The 27,960-nt window shown below is 47.0% G+C and overlaps 1 protein-coding gene and 1 long non-coding RNA gene across 6 annotated transcripts in view; one reads left to right on the forward strand and one right to left on the reverse strand.

The window, feature by feature from the left end:
• Positions 1-27,960, reverse strand: part of GDAP1L1 (ganglioside induced differentiation associated protein 1 like 1) — a 49,130-nt gene that overhangs the window by 14,990 nt on the left and 6,180 nt on the right. For 2 of the 5 annotated variants that reach the window (XM_041732269.1, XM_041732270.1), the window contains 5 exons: positions 25,108-25,289; positions 24,812-24,941; positions 11,462-11,647; positions 3,338-3,530; positions 2,166-2,339 (listed from right to left, as the gene is read on the reverse strand). In XM_041732269.1, coding sequence (XP_041588203.1) covers positions 2,166-2,339; positions 3,338-3,530; positions 11,462-11,647; positions 24,812-24,871 — 613 coding nt within the window. In that variant the 5' untranslated portion in view covers positions 24,872-24,941; positions 25,108-25,289. The remainder of the gene's footprint in view (positions 1-2,165; positions 2,340-3,337; positions 3,531-11,461; positions 11,648-24,811; positions 24,942-25,107; positions 25,290-27,960) is intronic. The other 3 variants (XM_041732273.1, XM_041732272.1, XM_041732271.1) reach the window with 3 other exon arrangements.
• LOC121477753 lies at positions 1,408-27,942 on the forward strand. The gene is made up of 3 exons (XR_005984358.1): positions 1,408-1,575; positions 21,265-21,442; positions 26,911-27,942. It is a non-coding gene; the product is annotated as an uncharacterized LOC121477753 (long non-coding RNA).

Raw genomic sequence — 27,960 nt, forward strand, 5'->3', positions numbered from 1 at the left:
ACAGACCTGGCACAGAACAAGAGCTTAGTGAGAGTTAAATGAATGAATGAATGAATGAATGAATAGGATGAGTGAGTGAATGACTGCAGGTATTCAGCTTCTGCCTTCTGATATCTCACCATCCACCACCCCATCTCCTGGACTGATACAAAACCCAGTTAAACACACTTCCAGACCTTTTAGCTTTCAGGCTATATTAAGTCTCATCGATATTTTATGAACGTGAAGGTCAAGTATGGCATTTTCTTTCTTGCCAGTCACCCAGGGCTGCACATGTGGCTGTCTTTAGACTCCAGGAGGGCAAATCAGCAAAGCCCAGGAAAGACCTTAGGCTGATTGGAGGGGTCACTGCAGGATGATTTCTGTATCCTCTGAGATCCCCTTCCCTCCCCCAGTGGGGCTGGAGCCCTGAGATCTTTCTCCTCAAAAGAGGAACAGGCTGGACCCCTCACTGCCTCCTAGACTTCTTCAAATGACTCATGGCAGAATGAAGAAGGGCCTCCAACCCCCAGAAACATTTAGGGACTGTCTTCGCCTCGTCCAGGTCACCACCATTGCTCACCTAGATGACAGCGAGGACCTCCTAACTGCCCACCCATTCTTTTCTTGGTTGAGGGAACTTTGTAAAACACACATCGGATCATGTCACTTCCCATCCCTGTTTCTCCACTGCTCTTTGGACAAAATTCCCATTCTGCCAGACTCACTCCCCAGGCTTGCACCACAGCCACTCATACTTCTCTTGGGCTACACTTCATCCACACTGAACTTCCTTCAGTTCCCCAAACATACCACACTCTCTCCTACCCCTGACACTGAAAGGATTCTCTAGCTCTCCTTCCCCTGTGCCTCCTGGTCACCCTTGGATGCTGCTGCATTTCAGAAGCTCTCCATGCTCCCAAGGCTGAGATGGTGACCTTCCCTGGTCCCGTAGCCTTCCTGCTTCCTTATCATAACACTGAGAGGCTCTAGGGTGACATATCTTTAATCAACTAGTGTTTGAACAGGTTATATGTACACACTTGTTTAAAAATCCAAACAATATTCAATAATGTACAGTGAAAAGTAAATCTCTCTCCTCTGAATCTGTGGTCTCTTAGTTCTGCTCCCCAAAAGCAAACACCTTCTCATATATCCCTCAGGAATCCTCTGTGTTTGCAAGCACCTGTGTGTCCATTTAACCCCCTTTTAAATATGTTAATGATACCACACTAGGTGCATTTTTTGCCCTTCATTCCTACTTACTAATATATCTTAGTGAGCATCCCATATGCTTATTTTTTAAAGATATTTAAATTCAAGTTAGTTAACATATAGTGTATTATTAGTTTCAGTGGTATAATTTAGTGATTCATCAGTTGCATGTAACACCCAGCGTCATATGCTTATTTTTTTTAACAGCTGTACAGTGTTCCATCATATGGGAAGACTAGAAGTGTTCCAGTGTACGGGAAGACTAGAATTTATTTACCCAGTTCCCAACTCATGCACACCTGGGTTGTTTCCAGCTTCTTGCTGTTACCATCTATGCTGCAATGAATGTCCTTGTACATGCTTCGTGGTGCACAAAGCCAGGTATAACTGCAGGATCATCTCCAAGGTGTGGGTCTTTTTGTGTTCCATCTAGAGTGCCAGGCTGCCCTCCCGAGAGGTTGTTCAAACATATTTAGTCCCACGCTGCAATCACCTGGTCACTTGTCAGGATGGAACTGTGACCCCGGGATGGTAGAGGCTGTGGCTGTCCCCATCTGTCCCCAGCCCCCTGCCCAGGGCCTGGGCCATAGTAGACCACATAAATGTTGTTGACTGAATGGAGATAGGATGATATTGCTAAATTCGAGTCTTGTTTGAGGGTAGTACTCCAAAGGGACGGGATCAAGTTCCACAACCTGCCCCTTCCCACTTTTAAACATTGGCTTCAAGAGGAAGAAAGTGACCATTTACTGACACCTAGTATCTACTTAGAACACCCAGAGGGATGCCAGGGAGATTAATAGAGACAGAGAGAACAGGGTGGAGAGAGAGGCAGAGAGGGATGGGGGCGATCAGGAGGGAGAGGAGGAAGACAGCTGGTAAGAGACACACAGTGGGAGGAAGAGATGGAGGAGGAGAACTCCTGTTGAAAGCAGAAAGGTGGGCAAACAAGGGTAACCCGTGGCACTCACTGCGGATCTCGGCCGTGGCGTACTTGGGGATCATGGAGTCAGTGGTGAGCTCGGGGTGCAGGATGCAGCCGTGTGTGTAGGCGTCCATGGGCAGCGCGTCCAGCAGCTCACGGTACTGCAGCACCCTCGCGTGCTGTGGGCTGCCCGCCTCAGGCATCAGGGTCACCACGTGATCTGCGGGGTGCAGGCAGGGTTGGGCTGGGGTTAGCAGGGCCTGCCCTGGCCACCTACCCCATCCCTCAATCCCAAGGAAATGTCGAAATCCTGAAATGTCGAGGCCCACAGGTCTACCCCTTTCCCCAGGCTGACACGGGATCCTAGCGGTCCTGCCTGCCCACCGGGAGTCCTGCCAGCCTGTCTCCTGGGGGGCAGCTCCTCGTCACTCCAGGCTTGTTGACCGGTGGGGGTCTAGGCCCAGTGTTGCCAGGCTTCAAGAGAAGCCAGAAACCTGGATGTTTAAAACTGAACTTTCTTTGATTTTTAATTGCTGGCAACTAATTTTTCTCTACAGTTTATGTCTGGGCCCTGCCCCTCGCTCAGCTGTGGTTTGCGGCATCTGCCGTAGGCAGGGGGCTTTTGAATCCGAAGGGGGCTGGAGGAAGAGAGGGAGACATAGGGTCCTGTGGGTTTCTGTGGTGTCTGGGCCCTCCTCACATCTGCAATGTTCTAGGGTACTTGGGTCCCATGTCTATGGGGTTCCCGGGGCTCCATGGCCCTGACTATGCTTATAGGGATTCAGTGGGCTGGGCCCTGTCCATGCCCTGGAGTGGCTGGAAGATCTGGGTCCTGTCTGTGGTGACTAGGAGGGCCTGGGTCCTGCTCCTGCCTGGGGGTTCTGAGGACCTGTGCCCATGCCTCTGACTCCAGGGCTCCTGGGGAAGGAGGCTGCAGCCCCAGTGCTCCTAGGGGCGTGTCTGGGCTAGCCCTCTCCCTGGAGTGTCCGGGAAAGGGTTTGTGGCATCCCAAGCATCGTTGCCATGCCTGTAGCTCTGTGATTCCTGCGGGGCATCCGAGCCCTGTTTGCAGTCCCATCATTCCTTTTTCGGGAAGACTGGGCCATGTCCACTGCCCCAGTGGGCTTCCTCAGGCTCCCCAAGGTTCTGGGAGCCTGTCTGAGCCTGTGGGGTCCCCGGGGTCTGTGGCTGAGCCCCTGGTGGGTACGGCAGCCGTACCTCCTGTGAAGGTTCGCTCCACGTAGTCGATGATCTGGTCATAGTCGCTGATGATATTGTCTCGGTGGATAATGACGGGCACCTCCTCCCCCAGGTTGAGCCGCATGAACCAGGGCTCCTTGTGCTCACTCTGTGGCAGGCTCACGTCCCGCTCCTCACACGCCAGGCCCTTCTCGGCGATCACCAGCCGCACCTGCAGGCGCCAGGGTCAGAGCAGGGAAGGCGGGCAGACACAAGGGGACACTCTGCCCAGGCGGGGTGGGGCATGCAGGGAGGGAGGTCAGAGGTCACACACAGGAGGTGACACTGTTGCTTCCAGCTCATTCTTGGGCTCCTGGAGGTAGGGAGGGGTTGGGGGGGGGACTCTCCCACGGGCCCAGAGCCTCTTGGTGGGAGGAACACAGCCCTACTCTGGGGCAAAGGGGCAGTGCTCCCTGCTGGTTATAGGACTGGGTTTCACAGTGGGACATATCTGGGGTAGGATTCTGGGCTCTGCTATGTGTGCTTGGGCAGATTTCTTAAAATTTCTGAGCCTCAGTATTCTTATTTGGAAGTATTAATAGTACCACCCCAGGGTCTGGTACATGGCATTCAACTCATGATTTCATTATCACGATTAGACACTCAGCCTGGCTCCTAGGGGTAGATCAGGCCAGGAAATTCATAGAAATTCTTATCAGCATAATCAATAGCTAAATTTCTCAAATTATTTGGGAAATAAAACAAGGTGCAAAATAATTTGCCAACACCAGCTGAGTCTTTTAGTGCCCCCACACACTTCCCATCTGTTGTTGGATGCTCACAAAAGCTCTTAGAAGAGAATAGAATAGGAACTATCCCCTTTGTCTTGATGAGAAAACCAAAGCCCAGAGACAGCAAGTAATTTCCCCAAAGGCACACAGCAAGTTAGCAGCAGACCTGAAACTGGAAGCAATGGGTCCTGACTCCCAGACCAGTATTCAAATGCCCTGTGGGCACCTTCAAGGAGTCTTGGGCCTGTCCCTCCTTCATCTTTCCTATGTCTTTAAGGGGTCCCAGACAAACATTTGAGCTACTAGAAGCTAATGGAGAGCCTTGAGGCTGGGGTCTGCTCCTGACCCAGCCCAACATTTCTGAGCCGGAAGACAATCAGAGGTCACCTGGTCCAGCTGCCCCCTGCCAGTGGACTAAGGCTCAGAAAGAAGACGACTGGTCCAAGGTCCCCCAGAAGAATGATGGCAAGTGACTCCACCCCTCTCCACTAATGGCTCCAGTCCAGGGGGAAGGGAAGCAGTTGCCACTGGAGACTGGAGACTGAGGCCAGCAAAAGTGGTTCTCCTGGAGTGTACATGTCCCCACACAGCCAGTTGGTAGCTCTTGGAACTAGGCATCCCCAGCCTCCCTCCCAGGTGCCAGGAGTCATGCACAGAGGGGCAGCATGGTATCCTGGGTCAGACCTTGGACTGGGTGCCAGACTGTCAGTTCAAATCCCAGCTCTAGCACCTGCTTGCGGGGTGAGTTGGCTTTACATCTGTGTACCTCAGTTTCCTCACCTGTCCAATGAGAGTCCCACTAGCAATTTCCACAGAGGGCTGCTGTGGGGATGAGATACTCCAGTCCCTGTGAACAGTGCCTGGCACACTGTAGGCATAATGTGTCTTAGCCACTTGTATGAGATCAGGTCTTGGAAGGAGACAGATTTGGATTTGAAGCCTTGCTCTGCTGCTTATTTGCTTTGTGATCTTGGACAAGTCACTTGACTTCTCTGATCTTAGGTTCTATGAAATGAGGAATGTAATCCACTCTTTCAAGCATGGCAGGAGGTTTGGATGGGATGACATGGATAATGTCCCAGCACAGGAGACAGGAGATTAATACATGGGTTCTATCATCACACACACACACACACTACCTCACACCCATGGTTGATGTCCTAAAGTAGTACTTCATGCCCCTCTCACAGCTAACAAACACTCTTTTCCTTGTGGAGAGGGAGAGGTAATTAGTCCCTGAACCCCCAACACTCATTCACAGATTCATTTGCTCCATTAGCCAAAAGCAGGTCCTGCAGATGTGGCTGGGAGGTCCTCACCCTGGCTCTGCCACAGCGATGTTATGTGACCTTAGAGCTATCATGCCCTTTTGTGAGCCTCCTTTTAATCATTAGTAGATTGAGGGCTGGACTCCTTGTTAAAGGAGCAGTGGGAGGGTACTGCTAGTTCTAAGAGAGGAACTGTAGCAAAGGGTGAGCCCTGGGGTGGCATCTATTTGGTCTGGTATGTGAGTGTATGAGTGCAAGAGCCTGAAGAGGAGTGGCAACTGCGTGAATGAGCAAATGCATGTAGATGCGTGTCTGCATGAGTGGATGTGTATGGATGAGTGTGTGCATATCTGTGCACGAGTGTGGGTGTGGATGGATGAGTGCGTAACTGTATTACAGTACTGTGTGAGTCTGTGTACATCAGTGTGGATATGAGTGTGCATATGCACATGTGTGTCTTTGTGTGTATGTATAGGGGAGTGTGCATGAGCAAGAGAGTACGTGGATGTGTATACTTGAGCTCCTAGGTGGTGCTGGTGCCCTGGAGAAGCCCCAGAACAATCAAGGCTGGAGTTTGGCTGGAGCAGAACTGCCCACTCCCTACCTCCTGCCCATCCTGGCATCCTCCACCCTGGGCAATCAGGCTCCACCCAGCCATTCAGCCTCCAGGCCAAGCTGGGACCGCGGAATGGATGGAGACGGAAACCGAACCAGGCCTCTGCCCTTGGCAGATCCAGACATGTGGCCTTGCCTCCTGGCAGGGCACTTGCCCCTAGGGATCACTCCCAGGCCCTGCCCTGGGACTCTAGTAAGAGCACCAGGTGCAACTAAGTGCCTGGTGAGGAGACTATCTTTAGAGATGTAACAGTTTTGCTTGGAGCGGCCTCAGGGTCATGCCGGCAGGCGGCCAAGGAGACTTTCTCCTTTAGCTGAGCTGTAGGCCAGAGCCATGTGCCATCCTGCAGGGGAGGGGAGTGTGGGAGGAAGCCAGGCCCAGGGGAAGGGCATGCAGTCACCAAGGCCATCTGCCATCTCTTTATCCTGGAGACTGGACCAGACTTGGGTGGTCACCACTCTGTGTGACTGAACATCAACCACCCCTAGGCAAACTATCTTCCCTGGGGGGGGATGGAATTAGCTCACTGGTGCTTCATTATCATAGATGGGCACTGTTCCTCCTCACCCAGGCCCTTGTTTATTAGGCAACTGCAATGTGCTGGGTTGGCATCTCTGCTCAAACACTTAGTTGCTGTGCGACTTTGTAAAAGACACTTAGAGTCTCTGAACCTTAGTGTATTTATCTCAAATATTTTCTTTTTTTAAAATTAATAAAGGTGAGGGAGTGGCCCATACACGGATCTGAGGAAAAGAGTTCCAGGCAGAGGGAATAGCCAGCACAAAAGCTCTGAGGCAGGAGCATGCCTGGCGTGTTTGAAACACAGCGAGGAGTCCAGTGTGGCTGGAACAGGGTGGACAGGGAGACAAGAGGAGAGGAGGTCATGCACAGGGCCTTTTTTTTTTTAATAGTGGATTTAAAAATTTTTTAAATTTATTTGTTATGAGAGACACAGAGAGAGAAGCAGAGACAAGGCAGAGGGAGAAGCAGGCTCCTTGTGAGGAGCCCAATGCAGGACTCAAGCCCAGGACCTCAGGATCATGACCTGAGCCAAAAGCAGACGCTCAGCCACTGAGCCGCCCAGGTATCCCTGCACAGGGCCTTTTAAATGAGATTCCCAGATTCAGGGGTCCATGAATCAATCCAGGGACTCCTTGATCTAGGATGGGAAAATTAGATGTTTATTTTCAGTAATCTCAGCCTGACAGCATTTTCTGCAATTATGAGTGTAGGCGACAAAGCATGGTAGTGTTAGCTGTGCCTGATACATTGTCACCACAAGAAATCAGATACTTTCATCACTGCACATTCCTACAGTTACACTCATCATGACTTTGACATTACAGTGATCAGTCCTGTCACTAGGTCAGGTTATATAACAGGTTCATACAGAAACACATACTATTATACAATGAATTTGTTTTATTTTTATTTTTTTTTTTTTTTTTTTTTGAATTTGTTTTAAAAGTATGTCAATAGCTGTACTTTGATTGGCTTCCCTTCTAGTAATGCTGTATATTTTGCTTTATCCATTAAAAGGCATTATTGTGAGAAAGATCCACAGGCTTCCCCCCATTGATGAGGGGTCCATGACCCAGACAAGGTTAGCATCCTGTAGTAGAGCCTAAGGCCATTATGAGGATGGCCTGTCTCTTTCTTGGAAGGACCTGGTGAGCAACTGCAGGCTTCTGAGAGGAGTAGTGAGATCTGCAGCTGTCACCTGTGAGCTTCTGGGGGTGGAGGAAATGGTCAAGTGCAGCGTGGACAGCGCTGGGGGCCAGTGCCCAAGAGCATGAAAGGCAAGGCCAGGGTGGGAGGGAGAGATCACCTTGGTGTCTTGGGTGTTGGGACTATCTTCTGACAGGACTCAGATCTGGGCCTCCTACTCTTGGGGACAGAAGGCTCCACCCACAGGTACATCCAAGACAAAGGCAGACCCTGAGAGGATGGGATGAGGGGATCTTGAACAGGCTTGTTGCAGGAAGCCAAGGATGGGTCTCAGAGACTCACCTTGGTGGAAATCACAGGAAGAATAGCTAACCCTCAAATAGCACTTTCTCTGTACCAGGAACTGCTCTAAGACATTTATATGTGTTACAAAAACCTAATGAGGTAGGTACTAGTATCATGAACCTTTTGCAAAAGAGGGAATAGGCACAGAGACAACACTAAGTTGGCAAAAGTTACACAGCCAGTAAATAGCAATCTTAGTTTGTTTTTGTTTTTTTTTTTTTTAAACTGGCCGGCATGAGGACAGAAGAATGCTCAAAAGGCTGGGAACACACAGAAACAGGGCGATTCTTCCTGCCTGGGGAGGGAGGGATGCAGGTTGTATCAAACATCTAGTCCATTTTCATGCTGAAAAGCTGAGGACCACAGAGGGTCAGGACCTACCTGGGGTCACAAGCTAGTGAGTTGGAATGCCAGCAATCAGAATGCTGGTGTCTTGACTGTCTGCATGTTTGCCCCTCCCAGTCTCACCCCTTGGCCCTCACCTCCGGCCAAGGAGAAGCAGGCTGGGGGCAGAACAGCCTCAGAAACAAACTAATATCTACATTTTGCATTTAGAACCTCCTCTGAACCCTGTGGCCCCAGATGATCACTTATGATGGTGCATGAAAGTTCACTGTTAGCATGCAATCTTTAAGGCATTGTGCTAAGTGTGCGGTCATGCATGCTATCATTCAATCCTCACAACTCTCTGAGATAGGTTACTGTTCCTCCTGCACGGAGAAGGAAGCAGAGACTTACAAGTGAAGACACGTGCACAAAGGCATACAGAGGGAAGTGGCACAGTCAGGATTTGATCTCCTGTCTGGTAAATATAAGTGCGCTTACTCGGCACTTTCTATATGCTAGGTGCTGCTCTAGGGGATTTAATGGATACATTTGCTGAATCTTCACAATGACCTTATCCTGGAGGTGCTGTTATTATTCTTACTTTATAGCCGTGATGCGTGAGGCATGAGAGGCTAAGCAACCTGCCCAGAATTACCCAGCTGGTCAGTGGCAGAGTTAAGATTGAATCCTTGGCACTCTGGCCCCAGAGATGGAGCTCGGGACCCCCCCTCACTGTCTTGCTGCCCTCTGGCTCTGGGATAGTCCTCAGATGTCCCATGAAGCCACCACCACTCTTGAGGGTAGGCTATTTTCTGCTATTCATGTACCATTTAAGACAGGCTTCTCAGATGCTAAACAAAGGGGAATTGCTCCCTGAATGCAGGCAGGGCCCTTAAGGACTGAAAAGAAGGAAGCTTACCTGCTAAATTCCTACTATGTGCCAGACACTTAACATATGTCCATGTCTTTTTAATCCCCCAGGAATTCTGCAGGGTTGGATGCAAAAGTCTCGTTGAGGAAATTAAGGCATGGAGAGGTTAAGTGACTTGTCCAAGGTCACACATCCAGTAAGCACTTAAGATGAGAATGGAATCCAAGACCAAATGACTGCAGAGCCCATGCCCTTTCCACCAGGCTACACTGCCCCTAGAACCTACCATGGGCACCCAGACAAGGGGAAGGCCCTGAAAGGGAGGCAAGAGGATGCCCAGGCTGGCCTGGTCACAAATGGGTTTTAGTGGAGAGTCCCATCCCAAAATAAAGGGCCACCTTAGCTCTGAGTGCAGATTGAATAGGATATATTCCTTGCGGGCAAGGGGAAGAGCAGGAAGCTCCCTTGGGGAACGGTGATGGCAGGTGCCATCCCTCTGCCACCTGTCCAGTCCCAATCACTGGGACCTGGCTCCTGAGGTTCTGGGAAAGAAGGGATTCTGAAGTCTGGAGGTCAGTCTGATTCATCTTCAAACCCCCAACAACTTGCATAGAGCTTGGCATGCAGTAGGTGCTCAGCGTGCACGTGTAGAATTTATGGATAAGTCCCAGAGTGGCTCTGGTTAAGCAGACCCCTCCTTCACCCAGCACTTTAGTGATATCATAACACCTATAATTATCAGAGCCTTGACCCTTTGCCAAGCACTGCTATCAGCATTTTTTGTGTATCACCTCATTTCACCCTCAAAATAACCCTTTGAGAAAGGTACTGCCATTAGCTCCATTTTACAGATTATAAAACCTTGGAGAGGCAAGGCGACCTGTCCAAAGCTTTACGGTGAATTACTGGGGGAGATGATTCTTCTACTGGGGACTGTCTGGCCTCAGGGTCTATACTCTAAACTGGAGCTACTCAAAAAAGGATCAGTGGACCAGCTTTATCAGCATCACTGGTAGCTAGTTGGAAATGCAGCCTCTTGAGCCCCACTCCAGACCTGCTGAATCAGAATATCTGGGGTGGGACCCAGCAGTCTGTGTTTAAACCAGGATCATGCAGTGACTAATGTATGCTCAAGTTTGAGAAGCGCCAGTCTAGAACACTAAGTTATACCGCCTCTTCAACAACCCTCTCAGCAACTCTGAGAAGGGGTGGGAATTACAAGTAGCTATTACTATTATTATTATTATTATTATTATTTTCATCATCATCTAGTTTTCCAGATGATGAACTGAGCCTGGACCAAGACTCAAATCTAAGTCTTTTGGTTCCAAGGCCCTTTCTCTTTAGGAATCTGTTTCTTCATCTGAAAAAAATGAGTGAATGTAACAAAAGGATCTCCCAGGAAGAAGAGGAATTCCAAGGTCTGACAACCGGAATCCCTTAGAAACAAACCATCAACACTCGCTGTTGGGCCCTGGCCGTGGTGCTGAATTCGTGCCCCACTGACGGACAGCCGCCCCGGGTGGGAGATTGCGCCCCTAGAGGCGCCCCTGTCTCACAGGCGCAGGGCTTGGCCCTCACCCCCCGGAAGCGGGAACCCCGAAATCTCAGCACCAGGCTGGATTCCTAGCTGCCCTCCCAGCTCGTCTGGGTCTGAGAAGGAGCAGAGGGGCTGTGTCTTTAAGAGCAAAACATAGATTTTAGGGGCCGAACCCAAGCTAGTCTAAGGAGATGGGTTAACTCCTTCCTTCTCAGCTCCAGGTAAGTGTGGATGCGGGAGAGGGCTGGGGACAGACCCTCCAAGCCCCAGCCAGAGGAGGGCTCCCAGCCAGGCAGGAGCTGCGACCTGGAGGGCCTGTAGTATCCAGGACAGTAGCGCGGAGGGAGGCCCACCACCGACTACTGGGGCTGGAGGCTGGATCCCAGAAAGCACTCCTCCTCCCTCCCCGCAGTAGCCGCCCCCTCCAACAGGCCGCCTTCCCAGCAGTGCCCATTCCTTTCCCCTTGCCTTTGTCTCTCTTCTCAGCCCTCCAACAGACCAGGTCTTTCTGGGAGGGAAAGAGGCATAACAGATGTTCCCACAATTGGGAACGGTGCTCTTGGGGCCCAAGACAGGGCCAGTCACCTCCGGCATCCTCCACCCTCCAGCCCCGAAATCCCACATTCCACCCTCCAGCCTCTCCCCTGTCCTCAGACCCCCTGGGCCCTCCTGGATCCCCTCCCCCAAGCCTCCTCGCCAGCGGGTGCATCCTGCTCCCCAGCTCCCTTGGGCTCTACCTTCTGTGAGCTGAAAGACTGGGTCCAGTGGTACAGAACCAGGCTCTCCTTGGGCCAATGGGCGGGGCTGGCCGCCTCGGGAGCGTCGGGGGCCTCCACGGGCTTGGCCACATCGCTCTCCAGCGCCGAGATGGGCCACCAGCTGCAGTTGGTGGGGGTCAGGTTGTTGGGGGTCGCCATGACAGCCCGGAATCAGAGGGAGGAAAGAAGGAGGCTCCGCGGCGGCGGCTCTCTCTCGCCCAGCATCACATGGCCTCGCCGAGCCTGCCCCTCTTTCGCTCCCTCCCTCCCCTCTCCGTGAATGTCATTACTCGCTGGGCGCTGGGGGAGGGGCGAGGGGATCCCGGGAGCTCCTTCCCTCCTCCTCCCCTTGGCACGCCCCTGGCCCCTGCCAGGAACCACCCGTCCTCTAGGTCAGGCTCCCTGGAAGGGCTCGAGGAGCCACAGGGGAGTGGGCCTTGCCCCCCAAATGGCTCATATCTGGCCAGGCTTCTGCCAAGACTCCACCATTGTTAACGGGTTCTGACTCTCTATCTTCCAAGAAGCAAATACCTTTTAGGACAATTGTGTTATAGAGACCCATTCCTCTTATAAATCAGTCTCTGGAAATAGCTTGTCTCTCTTTGGACCTGTCATTTTCTAGCATTTCTCCTCAAGGACCTCTAAGGGCAGAAGGGCACAGACTATGAAGTACAGAGCAAATGCTTACATAGCACTTGCCACCTGCCCAGGCTTTACAACCATCAGCTCACTGAGCCTTCCACAATAACCGCATGAGCCTCATTTTACAGAGGAGGAAAATGAGGCACAGAGAGGTTAAGTGACCTTGGCCAAGGTCCCCTAGCTAGTAAGTGCTGGAGCAGAGATTCGAACCCAATCTGTCTGGCTCCAGACTCTATCCTCTTAGCGATGTAGACATGATGATGATATAGACAACAGCACAGCAAGCGGTTATCAACCCAAGCACTTTACATGCATCATCTCATTTATCTGCACAATAATCATTTTTACTAGAGGAGGAAGGTGAGTCTTGGAGATGTCAAGTCCTTGGTCCAAGGTCACATCTTCACCCAGGAGACTGAGGCACAAAGCTCAAGAAAGCCTATAACGCCCTGCTATCACTTAGTTTATCCTAAATATTCATGGGAGCTTTACATAAAATTCCTTAATATGCCCTTGCTTCCAATGCTATAAATATTTGTTTTAATTTTTAAAAAAATGTAAAGATTTTTATTTATTTATTCATGAGAGACACACACACACACACACACACACAGAGAGAGAGAGAGAGAGAGAGAGGCAGAGACATAGGCAGAGGGGAGCCTGATACGGGACTCGATCCCAGGACCCTGGGATCACGACCTGAGCCAAATGCAGCCACTCATCCCATGAACTAACCCAGTGTCCCAAATACTGTTTTAATTTATTTACCATTGAGAAAACAGATGCACCAGGAAGATAAGCTTCTGTATTTGCCCCTTCCTCCCCCATGTGATGCTATCAAGGACTCCTGAGCACATCACCCTTTCAGATAGATAAGCATGGCTCTTGAGGAATCAGTGTCCTTTCTTCTACCAGATAATAAAAGTTCTGTGGCCCAGGGGCTTCCCTTTTGGCTTTTGGAGCTATGTTTTCTACCAAGTCCCAGTTGCCACATTAGCCTCCCTGATCACCCTTCCATGAATTCATTTTTAAAAGATTTTATCTATGTATTTGACAGAGAATGAGAGAGAGAGCCAGCACAAGCAAGCAGAATGGCAGGCAGAGGGAGAGGGAGAAGCAGCCTCCCTGCTGAGCAGAGACCCCAACTTGGGGCTCCATCCCAGGATTAGGCCTGAGTGGAAGGCAGACTTAACTGACTGAGCCAACCAGGCACTTTGAAATTTTTTTTTTAAAGATTTTATTCATTCATTTGAGAGACAGAGAGAAAGAGGGAGGGAGGGACAAAGGGAGAGAGGAAGAGAGGGAGAAGGAGATGGAGAGAGGGAGAGAGAACCTGAGTTGGGGAGGAGGGGCAAAGGAGGAGGGAGAAACAGACTCCCCATTGAACAAGGAACTCGACTCTGGGGGAGGCTGAATCCCAGGACCCCGATATCACGACTTGAGCCAAAGGCAGATGCTTAACTGACTGAGCCACCCAGGCACCCCTCCATGAAATTTTTATTCCTTCTTTTTCCTCAAAGTGTGTTCTTGTTCACTATTTTTTTTTTTTTTTTTTTTTACAAAAATCAAAGCAGGATATGATCTGTCTTCAGGGAAAACTCAAATGTCTGAATTCAGGGAAGTAAGGCCTTAGAAATTTGATCAGGAAATTTGGAAAATCTTGTCCCTGTAGAGGCTGCTTTTAGGCAACAGGCTTGAGCAACAGAAACTTGAGCAAGGCAAAATGGCCCACAGTGACCACTGACCTGACACAAACAGGCTCATTAACAGACCCAACTTGAAGTAGCCACCATCCCTAACTGACCAATTACAACCAAGCACAGTTCCTAAGATTACTCCCCAAAAAGTACAATTTTGTCCATCCCCATACTCCACCCTATAACTATAGCTCCTCACCACTGTCTTGTGGCAGATAATTTCTCCTTATGGCGGCCCTGTCACTGCTCTCTTACAATGTATTCAATAAATTTCTATCAACTTTTTCTGCCTTGGGTGAATTCTTTCACCCCAGGCACTGGCACTGTCAGCACCCACCCATTTGGATGCCCCATAGGCCTTCTCTGTGTCTTCAACCTAAATGCATCTCAGGAGCCATGTCACAGCAGTTGCACTCAAACGTGTATTCATTTTCTCAACAAATATTAATTGTGCACCCACAGTGTGTTAGGCACTTTAAGTGGCATCAGAAATACAGTGATAAATAAGATAGACATTGGCCTGCTCTTTGCATTTTCCACCTAACAATACATAAAGGGAAAGAGTTTCCTATCAACGCAGGTCTAACCCATACTGTTTAACAGTCTACACTGTATGAATGTGCTGTAATAAGTTTAACTCCTATTAACAGACAAACATGCCGTTTCTAATATTTTGTTATAAAAACAATGCTGCAGCAAAAATCCTTATTCATACAGATTTGTGCATGTTTGAGTATAGTATGTATGATAAATTCCTAGAAGTGGAATTGCTAGATCAAAGAATATGTCTCTGACCAAGTTCCCTCAGAAGAAACTGTTCCAATTTACACTCCTCACTAACGATCTACAAAAGGGCCCATTTCCCTATACCCTTGCCAACTCAGCATATTTCTAAACATTTTTTTTTCCTTTTTGAATCTTTGGGTGAAAATGATATATTGTAGTTTTTATTTGCTTCTCTCTTCTGAGTTATTATTAAAAATTTTTTTCAAACATATGATATAGCAAAAAAATAGCTCAATCAACACCCATCTATCCATCACTTAAATACAATCATTGGTTAAAATTTGCCATTTTTAATTTGGGAAGGAAATTGAAGGGGCTTGAAGTATTTTGAAACAAATTATAGGCATCATGATATTTCATCCATGAAATACTTCTGTATTAGATACTTTAGACCTAACATAAATCATTTTCTTACATAAACAATACACTCTTCAGATTTAAAAAATTAAATTTCTTTGTAAATCTTTTCTCCCACAATGTCAACTCATGGAGACACTGGGCCAGTTGTCTTGTACAATGTTCCACTTGGGGAGTCTGCTTGGTCATTGTGGCGCCTCTTACCTTGTCGTACTCTCCTCTGTTTCCTATAAATTAGTACTTAGGTCCAAAGGATAGACTAGATTCAGATGAACTATTTGTGTGCAAAATGTAACTAATCCTTCATGGGTGATGCTACCTACTTAGTTTCGTCTTGCATCCAGAAATCCACAATGTCTTGATGTCCCACTACTAATGATGCCATGTTTAAGGTGGTGACCACCACTCTCCATGTTAAATGCCCATTTTTCCTCTTCCCACCAGGCCCTTATGGGTATCTGGTTTCTCATTCACTGATGGTCCTTGGGTGAACCAAGTATCAGGTGCTGTCAAATGATTTTCTAATTCTGTCCTTTTGTATGCCTTTATCAGCTGGCATTCTTTGAGTTTCATCTTTTCAAATGTTTCAAGTCCATTTTAATTTCTTTCCCAGTGAATTGTCTGTTTCTGTGGGGACCTGGGCAATTATACCACAATGTGATGAGTGCTGTGCCAGGGTAAGAGCCTGGAAGGGGCACCACCTGGGTGCTGGACATGCCAGGAAAGGCTCTCAGGAGCTGGTGGCTCTAGGTATAGGTTCCTCTGAAGCAGATCCTGAGGCAAGAATTCAAAGACAAGCAGTTAATTTGGGAGAAGGAAATTCTGGGAAGCAAGTGGGGGGAAAATATAGACAAGAAAGGCAGCAAGGAAGGTGTATTGTCAAGCAAGTTAGCACCATGGGTATCTGGAGCTTAATCCCTCAGGGAAATTCTGAGGCTGGTGTAAAGTGCCTCCAGAGGAGGAAGAAAGCCAGGGTATTTACACACCAACTCCTGTCAGTCATTGTTGGAAGGCTGCTCCTTGCAGGGAGCAGGCAGAGTTAATTTCCCAGCACTTCAGGCCTGCCCTGAGGTTGGCAGAGCTGCTTCCAGTGATTACAAAAAAGCCCTCAGGCCATAAATGTTGGTGCTGCCGACTGGGGGTCAGCAATGGGCACAGAAATGGTAAAAGTAGGGGACACAGGGAGGGCATTACCAGCATTGCTCAGGGACCTCTAAGCGGAGACTTTAAGAATGAGAAGGAATTAGCCAGACAGAGAGAAGATGGAGAAAGGGACACATGCTCCAGGCAGAGGGCAGGTGTAAAGGCCAGAGGTGAGAGTGAGGGTGGGGTGTTTCAGGGACCCATGGCTTTTTATCTAGCTGGAGACAGAGGTGAAAGATGAGGCTTGGTGGTCATACCAGGCCTGCTAAACCACCTTTAGGAGTTATCACATCATGCTGAGGGTATTGGAGAATCACTGGAGGGTTTTAATCAAGGAAATAGTGTCCAGTTTGTGTGCTAGAAATCTCAAAACACCTGAAATACATATACTGAAATTCCAATGTATTAATTCACACTGGAGTCTAGCTGTTCCTTGCCAGTGATGGGATTACTCCTGCCCTTCCTTCCATAAGAACTAGGGATAGACTCAGCCACCAAGAGGTTGCCTTGAATGTGAACTCCGTGCACAGTGAGATGGGGAGCCTCTTAGGGAACTTCTCACTTGGGCCTACTACTGCTAGATTATAATACATGTTATAATAACATCTATGAGGGTTTCACATGTGCCAAACACTGTGCTCAGCATTTTTAATTTTTTTTAAAGATTTTATTTATTCATGAGAGACACACAGAGAGAAGTGGAGACATAGGCAGAGGGAGAAGCAGGCTCCCTGTGAGGAGCCTGATGAGGGACTCGATCCCAGGACCCCGGAATCAGGACCTGAGCCAAAGGCAGATGCTCAACCACTGAGCCACCCAGGCATCCCTGCTCAGCACTTTCTAGTCATTAACTCAGTTGAACTGATATTGTTACTATCCTGATACTGCCAATGGGGAAACTGATGCTCAGGTGAATGAGGTTGTTAGCCCCAAATCAAGTGCTAACATCCAAGTCCACAGAAAATGGAGTTGTTGTTTTTTTTTTAAAGATCTTATTTATTTATTCATGAGACACACACACACACACACACACACACACACACACACACACAGAAGCAGAGGGAGAAGCAGGCTCCATACAGGGAGCCCGATGTGGAACTCGATCCCAGAACCCCGGGATCTCACTCTGAGCCAAAGGCAGATGCTCAACCACTGAGCAACCCAGGTATCCCAGAAAAGGGAGTTCTAAGAGCCATACAATAGGGGATTAGATAAAATACATTGTTATCATAGAATAATTTATATCCACTAAATGTGTAAGGGTATAATATAAAGGTAATAATTATATGAGCTGCTCTAAAACTTCTACTTAGCAAGGATACTATAATATTTAAAATATAAACATTAAAAAATACAGGTTACCAAAAAAGTACGTACCATTCAATTTTTAAAATATAAAAGTTATAGAAGGATAGTCAGTAAAAGTGGTTACATGGTAGGGTGCCTGGGTGGCTCAGTCAGTTAAGCACCTGACTCTTGATTTCAGCTCAGGTCATGATCTCAGGGTCATGAGATTGGGCCCTGCATCAGGCTCTGCACAGAGTCTGCTTGAGATTCTCTTTTTCCCTTTCCCTCAGCCCCTCCCCTCTCCCCCCTGCTCGAGTGCTCACTCTCTCTCTAATAAATAAATAAAATATTTTTAAAAAGTGGTTATTTGATTATATTATGCTTAGTGGACACAGATAAGAGGGGATCACAAATGCCTTTTTCTCTCTCAGTTGGATTTTCCAGTTTTCCTTCTATTATGGACTGAATTGTGTCCCCACAAAATTCCTCTGTCAAAGCCCTAAATCCCAACATGACTGTATTTGGAGATAAAGGAGGTCACAAGGGTGGGGCCCTAATCCTTTTTAAGAGGACAGTCTCCTCAAGTAAGCACCAAGGGAAAGCCATGTGAGGACATGGTGGGAAGGCAGCCGTCTACAAGCCAGAAGAGAGGCAGAAACGAACCCTTCTGGGACCTTGATCTTAGACTTCCAGCTTTCAGAACCATGAGAAAGTACAATTCTGCTAAGCCAGCCCAATTTGTGGCAGCCTGAGCGGATGAATACACCTACAATGGAACTACATGATTTACATCTTTTAAAAAGGATCCGAGCTTGGTTTTATGTTTTTTCGTTTTTAAAAAGATACTGCTTGACTTCTTGTTCCCCACTGGGGGCAAGCCAGGCCTGGGAAAGGAGAAGAAATGAACAGGGTCTAAGTGTCCTTTAGCCTACTGCTTTACAAAAATCCTACGACAAGTGTCCTAATGTCCACACCGACAGATGGGAACATGGAGGCTCAGGAAACATGAACTGTCTGACCCGCAATCACCAGCAGGGAAGCAGCAGAGCTGGGGTTGGGATCCAGGTATATCTGACCCCCAGATACACCTGAGCCCTTTTCTCTGCAGACGACTGCCTCCATGTAGAGCAGATGCTGAACGGGGCACAGCCATGGGTAGGCTGGGGTGGGAGTGGAGGACATCCTTCAGTTTGTAAGGATCACTCAGGAGATTCTGTTTCCAAGTTTTGGGCAGGATGAATGGTTCTCCCAGAAGTTAGAAGTCACCTTAAGAAATTCACTGTGAAAACTCCTAACAGAGAATGCGTCTAATGTCTACATCCATTACGACAGGGCCTACTGGCTTAGGAAGCTACAGGGACCCCCAAAATGCCATAAGGGTGTGGTGGAGACCACGGCAGATTGGTAGAGCATGTGTACCACCTAACATACAGTTGGCTGCTCCTTGTTCCGGCCAATTACTCCTGGAGTGGATTGCAAGCATGGCCACCACTATTCCAGGTTTTAAAGAACCTGGAGATCCAGATGTTCACATGAAATCTATTTTAAAATATGTTAAGAAAAAAAAAACTGGCTGGTACAGAAATAACAAAACATATTTGTGGGTTGGATCTAAGCCCTCATATTGTCAGTCTGCAGCCGCTACATGAGATAATTTTTGCCAGTCCTAGGGGCAATATGTTAGTTAGCATAGCAGTAGCTACTGTAAGAGATAAACCACCAAATCACAGTGTCTTTACACAGTTTTTAACTCACATAGTCTAATTAGCAGGTAGGGGGGTAGGGCAGGGAGTTCTCTGCCAACTTTATCATGTGGCTTCCAAGATCACCCAGGCATTGCTATCCAATGGGCATTGCTATCCAAGAAGAGGACCTCATGGGAGGTTTTTATGGGTAGCAGTCCTCCTTACTTATGCCCTCGTTCCATTGGCCAGAATTTAGTCCTGTGGCCACTTCACCAAAATGCAAAGGGGAGCTGGGAAATGTAATCTCTGGCCAGTTCCAACAAGAACTGTCCTAAAGATTGTCTGTGCAGACCTGTGGGGCAGTTATCTATCTCTGCCCCACGCAGTTACCGTCTTCTCCATTTTACAAATGAAGAAATGAATCTCAGAGATGCTAAGTCACCTGTGGGAAGTCTTGCAGCCAGGAGCACTGTCTTTCTGACTCCAATCCAGGGACCTTTCCTCTACCTCAGTGTTTTCCCAAACTTTCCATTTCGTAAGAATCACCCATGGCACTTGTTAAACATACAAGTTCCTGAATATTCAGGGGAGAGTGTGGTAACCTGTATTTTCATCAAAAATCCCAGATGATTCCTCTATCAGACTCTGCACCCAGAGCTGCACCTCAGAATCATCTGGGAAGCTTTGTGGAATGCTAATCTCTTGGCCCTAACCTCTAGAAGTTCTGATTCAGTGGGTCTGCAGGGAGGGGCCCTGACAGTGACATTTTATAATATTCCCAGGTGACAGTGATGTACAGTTTGGGCTGGGAACCTCTGCTCCCATACCAAATTAGGCTGGTAAGTTTTTCAAACTAAAGCAACAAGAGAGAAAGAGAGAGAGAGAGAGATTATTGAGCCAGCATCTTAGGAACTCTTTAAATGATTCTAATATGCTGTCTAGGTTGAGACCTTCTCAATAAATGGATCAAAAGCCTGAATCAGTAGCTTTGGGGTAAGCCAAACTTTGTATTTCTAAAGCTCCTCCAGGGTATTATGATACCACTGCTCTAGGGCTCTGCTCCTCAAAGTATCCTCTGAAGTATCAGCATATCTCTGCAAGCTTGTACAGCAGAATCTCGGGTTCTACACCAGACCTGATGAATGAAAATCCCCAGGAAATAAGCACATGCTCTAGGCACATCGGCTCTTTTTTTGGGAAGACAGCATATTAGGGCCTCCAATCAGGACCGGCTCATTTTCTCTCCATCCCCATACACCCTCCTGAGGCTGCAAAAGGTTTTCTAGTGTCACTAGCATAGTCTGTCCTCAAAGGTCTGGGCCTTGATGCCCCGGTGCCACGGCCATCTGTTCATGGATACTTTGTTTGGTCTGGGCATGCGCATGGTTTGATCAATCAACAGGGGACTTGCAGGACCTTTCTGCCAGGGAAGGACATCACAGGTGCTGCGTACTGTCTTGGGGACAGACTGTGGGATTGGGTGCTTCACCTGAAGACCTAAAGCTCTTTAGATCTGCAGGTTGGAGAAGAAGGAAGACTTGTTTTGTGAGATTCTGGGACCAATCAGAGGAAGCTACAGGGAGGGAGGTTGAAGTTCAATATAGGGAAAAGTTGCAAACAAGCAGGAGCAAAACTGATGGTAGTAAGCTTCCTGTTCCCCAAAGAGGACAAGCAAAAGTTGAGTGGCTTTCATGCAGGGGCACTCAGAGGCAACATCTGGACAGCATGCAAGCTGGAAAGAGAACTCCCTTCAAGGCTAAGACATGTAGACCCCTCAGAGGCTATGAGGCTGGGACAAGGAGAACTCGGGGAGTGAGATGATTCCAGGTTCTAATGTGCCAATCATGTGTAAAGGAAGTTTGCTTAAACACAAACATGACTGCTTGTGCATGAAATAATTTCCGTGCTGGTCTCCACTAGTTTGATAGCTGCGAGGTCAGTGGCTGGGCTGCCTGTGGAGTCCACAGCATCTGACACAGATACAACAGCATCTGTCCAGTAAATATTTGTTAACTTAAATGCAAGTGGCTGAACATGATCATTAATCTGTCTCTCAATGGTAATTTTTGTATGCTGTGGGACAATTTGGCATCCTTTTGTGCCCTTTAAAGCATCTTTGTCAGGTATTCAAATTGTCCATTTTTCTGCTTGCTTTCTTAATAAGTGCTAATTCTTTTTCATCCAGTTCGTATCTGCATGGCATTCTTTGTCATGGCGAAACAACTCAAAACATTCTAAGCCGCCCATGAAGAGGGGTTGTTAAATCATTCAGGGGCTCTCCTCCACAAAGCCCACCCACCAATCCAAGTTAAGGACCTCTTTTCTGCAAGGATCCCAACAAGATGTCAACAGCATGGTTTCTGGTGAGTGTTCTCTATGAACTACTTTGTACTTGGTTGTATCTTGTTTTTATTTGTTTTTTTTTTTTTTTCCTGTTCTGAACATCTATTGCTTTTGAATAAGAAAAAGTAACCATCAGGAACTAGACAGGTTTTAAACTCCATTTTAGATCTCTAATTTATTTTAGCCAGTTTTATCTAGTTAGCAATGTTATTATTTGAGAAAATTGCACACTGAAAAACAGAGCAAATGCTTCTAATAACTACTTAACAAGGAAGCTGAGGCCCAGAGAAATAAAGTGATTTATCTGTCCCAGGACACATGAGGCAAGAGCAGAACTCAGGCCCTGACTTGCAGACAGGTGTTCTTTCTTATACATCATTTTCTTCCCTTCCCACTGTGAACCTCTTACTGTTTTCCCTCACTAAATCAGCAAGGCAGGGGTGCCTTGGGCATTTACCGCCTCACAGGTTCGATATTTCATTTCACTGACTGGATTTGTGTAGATTTCAGAGCCAAGAGAGCCATCAGACAAGGCAGCCTCCACCTATGCCTTTGCTTACTGGAAAACCACAACAGGCTACAGATCCAATGCAAAGAACTTCTGGAAGAAGCCCTGTCCTTGGCACCAGGACCAGGAGGTGTCTCCCCATTTTGAAGTCTGCTATTGGGCGATCTGCGAAGGCTGCGGGCAAGTCTGTGCCATTTCTGCCACATGGGATATTTTCTTGGGAGTTTCCAGAATTACTGAGAAGTTCTCCATGGGCGTGTCCTCCAGTCTGGCCCTGGCTTCTCTGAGCCAAGTGAAAGGTGCACAGCACTTTTCCAGGAGTCTTGCCATGCTGAGCAGGGCTTAGGACTGGGCTCCATAGCTTTTCCATTTGATAAGGATTCAGCGGAGAGAATGTGAAAAGCATTCATGCTGCACCAGAACCCATGCCAGCAAATTCAGGCTCTGCAGGAGCACCAGGGGCTTGGTTCAGCTGTGACAGGCTGGAAAATTCACAGGGTGAATGGATCTCAGGTTTCGCAGCTGAGAAATGAGCATAAGTTTTTGTTTTTTTTTCCTGGCATCTGGGCAGATGAGTCCATGGTGGATGTTCTGGGTGTCCTAAGGTTAGCTGCAGAATACATTTTATTTTGGGGTCCTGGTCTGTGATAAAGAGTATCTCTGGGCTAAGATGATTCTCCGAGGTGGTTTCTAGGTCTGGGTGTCCACTAGGAAAAGGTGCTTTTGAAGTGCAGTAGAGAAATTCTGAAGGCCAGAGGATGAGAGACTTGAACCTGAAGCACTGACAGGTTCTCAAAGCCCACACTAAAGAATTCTTTTTACTCCTTATCAAGAAAAGGCAAACATGTCTCATGAATAAATAAAATATTAAAAAAAAAAAGGCAAACAGGCATTTGCATGACTAAATTTTAAGAAAAGATTGCATAGTAATAATCAAAGAGGTATTGATTAAAAAAAATCTGTGGCTTTTCAAGAAAATTATAAAAATAACATATTCATCATAACAATTTCAAATAATACATAATCTAAGAAGTAACTATAACTCCATTCTCCTGGAGAGGTACAACATAAAATAAGGTATCGTTTTTCAAACTATCAGATAAGCAAGCTTTAAAAAAATGGTAATCTAGGGATCCCTGGGTGGCGCAGCGGTTTGGCGCCTGCCTTTGGCCCAGGGCGCGATCCTGGAGACCCGGAATCGAATCCCATGTCGGGCTCCCGGTGCATGGAGCCTGCTTCTCCCTCTGCCTGTGTCTCTGCCTCTCTCTCTCTCTCTCTCTCTGTATGACTATCAAAAATAAATAATTAAAAAAAAAACCCTTTAAAAAAATAAAAAAATGGTAATCTAAATTGAACACCAATAAAAAATAAATTTATTATAAAAAAAATGGTAATCTCCAGCATCGGCAAGGGTGGAAGCCAGGGTTTTTTAACCTCAGCACTACTGACATAATTTTTTGTGGTGGGGGCTCTCCTGTTTATCACAGGATTCTCAGCAGCACCCCAGGCCTCTACCCGCTAGGTACCAGTAGCATCTCCAGCACTAGGTCCCAGTCTATGACAACCAAGAATGTCTCCAAATACTGTCAAATGTTCCCGGGGGGTGGGGTGCAAAATGACCCCCTGCTAAGAGCCCTTGTAGGCAAATGGACAACCCAAACACCTTTGGTGGGAGGGGTATCTGGCAGTATAACATACTTAACAGATACTAAAATTTGTGTCCTGGGGCACCTGGGTGGCTCAGTTGGTTATGCATCTGCCTCCAGCTCAGGTCATGATCTCAGGGTCGTGGGTTGAGCCCCATGTGGGTAGAGCCTCATGTTGTCCATGTCCTGCTCCCTCTCAGCAGGGAGTCTGCTTCTCCCTCTTCCTCTTCCCTCCCCCTACTTGTTTTCTCTCATTCTCTCTCTTTTCTCAAATAGATAAATCTTTTTTATTTTTTTAAAAGATTTTATTTATTTATTCATGAGAGAGAGAGAGAGAGACAGAAAGGCAGAGACACAGGCAGCTTTGATATAGGCAGCTTTGATATAAAGATGTCTTCAGGGCAGCCCGGGTGGCTCAGTGGTTTAGTGCCACCTTCGGCCCAGGGCGTGATCCTGGAGACCCGGGATCGAGTCCCACGTTGGGCTCCCTGCATGGAGCCTGCTTCTCCCTCTGCCTGTGTCTGTGTCTCTGCCTCTCCCTCTCTCATTCTCTCATGAGTAAATAAAATAAAAATCTTTTTTTTTAATAAAAATCTTTAAAAAAAATAAACATGTCTTCAAGATAAAATTGTTAAGGGGTAAAAAGCAAGGTACAGAAGAGTGTAGAGAACATTTTTGGGGGATCCCTGGGTGGTGCAGCGGTTTAGCGCCTGCCTTTGGCCCAGGGCACGATCTTGGAGACCCGGGATCGAATCCCACGTCGGGCTCCCGGTGCATGGAGCCTGCTTCTCCCTCTCCCTCTGCCTGTGTCTCTGCCTCTCTCTCTCTCTGTGACTATCATAAATAAATTTTTTTTAAAAAAAAGAACATTTTTGTAAAATTTAAAGAACAAAATTGTACTAGTAAATGGATGTCTCTGTGTGTGTGTGTGTATATATATGTGTATATATATATATATACATACATACATCAAAGTCTGTATGTTTCTAAACTCTGGAAGAAAAAAAGAACTCTGGAAGAAAGTGCACTAAACCACAATCTGTGGCTATTTTTCTGTAGAGTAGGATGGAGGGGTACAGGGGGAACATCTGAGATTTTCCATCTCTATATTTCAGAATCATATCATTTTACAACAAGGACACTGCAAAATAATAAAGATAAAAATGAGAAGTAGAAAAGAAAAAAAAAAAGGAGAAAAAGAAAGGAACACTGGTTGGAGTCCTGACTGCTCTTACCTGAAGTAAGAAAACCTGGCTTAAATGCTTGCTCTGCACTTCAAAGGTCCCAGGCAGCATCAGAGGCACCCCGGCACCAGATCTTCAAAGCAATTCTTCTAATTGGCAGAGCGGGGTAATTATTTCCATCCTGCAAATGGGGAAACTGAGACTTAGGGAGTGCTAGGATTCACTCAAGGGCCTATCTCTCCAGAGTTCCAGGGACTACTCCCACAAAGTCACAGGAGCAGGTCCAGCCACAGGCTCCCATAAGCATGGATCTAAGAAGCCTGCCCTGTTCAAGTGCTCCTACTTACGGCCTCTACTTCTTCGACTCTTACTCCTTCAAGCAAAGCTGGTATTATTCCTCCCCCAAGATTATGTTCCTCCTTCTGGCTCTCCTTCACTGAAGGCATCCTTCCTTAGGAAGAGGAGGGATTCGAGATCTGACTCTGGCAGTCACCAGCTCAACTAGTGGCTTCTCCTCTCTGGGCCTCACCTGTAAAATGGAGACAAATGTACCTAACTCCCAGAGTTGTTTTTAGGCTCAAAGGAATCATGTTTGTGAATGCATTTTGTAAAACAGAAGGCACTTGAAAATATTACTTTTCCTTTAGCAAAAGAAAACTCTAGCTCTCTTCCTATGGGGGTATTTCAAACCTGAAATATTGTACAAAGATTCGCAATACATTGCAGTATGTTGAGGGGGTCACACAGAGTTCTGAAAATGGGTCAGTCCATCTAAGCTAGTACCTTACCTGAGCCAGGCTCCCCTAGGACCTTTTACTGGGCTTGGGGACCTGTGCTGTCACCAGAGAGAGGTGCCAAAATGCTAAACATCTTAGGGCAGAGGAGCAGGGAAATAAGAAAACCCAATGGAGTGTATTGTCAGTACCAGGAAGTAGATTTCTACTCACAGGAAAACAGACTGGGCGAGAAGCAAGTTAGTATGTCTGTCTAGGGCTTATGGGAGTGCTCAGTTAATTTATTACCATTATGAAGAGTAATGTATGCAGAAGCACCTGGGGCAAGGTTTCATCTCCTCCTACCCCAGTGAATTGTGGTAAAATCGACCTTGTCAAGAACAGCAGCAACAGTGGGCAGACTTAAAACAAGCTCATCTCACAGCTGGAGATGGTGTAGTGAGGTGGGCCCTGGGAGTATGTGATTGAAAACCTTGCCTTTATGCAATTTCTCAGGACATTACTGGAGACTTTAAACAGCTCATCCCTTCTTTAGGTGTAAAATTCTATTCTATGAAAATAATCAGACTCATAGTCAGATGTAGATACAGACACACAGAGACACTTTTATATGTACATATACACATAAACATTTTCAGCTCAGAGTTATTAGAGCAAACATACATACCCCAACTGCCCAAAAATAGAGGAATAGTCAACTACAGAAGAACTTATGAATATATTTAAATAACAAACTATTACACAGTCATTAAGATCATGTTTTTGAGGACTACTTTGTGACTTGGAAAATGCTTACAATAGTTAATTAAAAATAGAATATTAAACTGTATACACTGTTTATCAGCAATTAACACATATACATTTATAATAACAATAGCAGCAAGGATGTACTGGATGCTATAAGCGAGGCAGTGTCCTATCCCATTATTCACACAGCCCTCTCCAAGTCCTCTGAGGCGGGTACTATCATTACCCTCATTTCTCAGAGAATACATGAAGGCACAGGGGCTTGGGCAGCACGTCCAGGGTCACACAGAGGAGTGGGGATGGTGGGGCCAGACTGTTAACAGAGCCAGTCTGGCTCTTAGGCACTCTTTGGCACTGCAACAAAACGCTCACAGCGGTCATCCCCAAGTGCTGGGGCTGAAGAACGCATACTTTTCTTCTTTGTATTTCCCACATTTTCTATAGAGGTATTTTCTTTCATTAAAATTAGCTTTTACTTAAAAAATAATATATTAACACATTAAAAATATTTCCAAAGTACAAGGGGTATGAAATCACCTAGGAGCCAGATAGATGGGAGGTGGTGAATCAGATCCGATTTGATCCAATACAATAGGATGGGAAAGGCCTGAAGACTAGATTGAGGGGGAAAGATACTCATTGAATTCTGAACACATCTCATTTTTCCAGGTGTTGTGGGACATCCATGGAGACAGCAAGCAGGACACGAGACACAGGTGTGGTGGCAGGTGCAGAGGCATGAGCACCTGATGGTCAAGATGGTCATTTTGACATGAAGATGATTGCGAGCTGAAGGCCACTAAGACTCTGCGGGCTCAAAAGAAACTTCTGCCCCTCCCTTAACCATGCAGAAGAATCTAGACTGGGGCTTTCCCAGAATGAAAGTTACCAGCAGGGATCAACTTTATGTGAGTGACCCATCTGTACGGCAGGACAAACATCTAATTACCAACATTTGTTTTTCTTGTCACCATGAAGTACACTCCTTTCCTCTGAAGTTCCAGGTTCCTGTCCCCTTCTCTTTAGTTCAGGATGACATTTGCCTGTGTAGATTTCCTGCATGTACACTATTAAATTTGACTTTTTCCTCTTAATATGTCCCAGGTCAATTTGATCTGTCCCAGGTCAATCTTAGTCCAGCTAGGACTCCTGAAGGGGATAGGAATTCCTGTTCCCTGACAGGGGACATACGGGCTGAAGATCTAGATTTGGTGTCAACAGCACGCAGATATATCACCAAAGCTGTGGAAGACATTTACTGTTTCTGCCTGCCTGTTCCCTCTATCCCTTTCTTTGGGTAATAGCGACCCATCTTTTCCTTTGGAGAAACACCCTACCGGGCCTCTGTAGTCTTGGTGAGAAGGGCAAAATGCCTGGCTCTCCAAGAGGTGGGCACATCCATCAGGCTAAAGAACATTTCTTGAGGTCAAACCTATACTTCTGTTGCAGGTAATTCATGATGCCTAGTAAGCCTGCAGTGCCCCAGCCATTTAGCAAATGGCCTTTGCTGCTTGGGAGCCATTGCTCAGTTCTGAATCTGAAATTCAGAAGCTGCGTGGGAATTCCTGGCAATTGGTAGAGGCTCTGGTCTCCAGTCTGAGAAGGTCTGGTTGTTCAGCGTTGTTGTCTGTTGAGGGATCTTTCTGATATCCTTTCCAAGAGAAGCACAGATTTCTCTCGTGTCAGACACAGCATCATCTTGGAAGAGCATGTAAGACA

This window comes from Vulpes lagopus, chromosome 18 (assembly GCF_018345385.1).
Source record: "Vulpes lagopus strain Blue_001 chromosome 18, ASM1834538v1, whole genome shotgun sequence".
Classification (NCBI taxonomy): Eukaryota; Metazoa; Chordata; class Mammalia; order Carnivora; family Canidae; genus Vulpes; species Vulpes lagopus.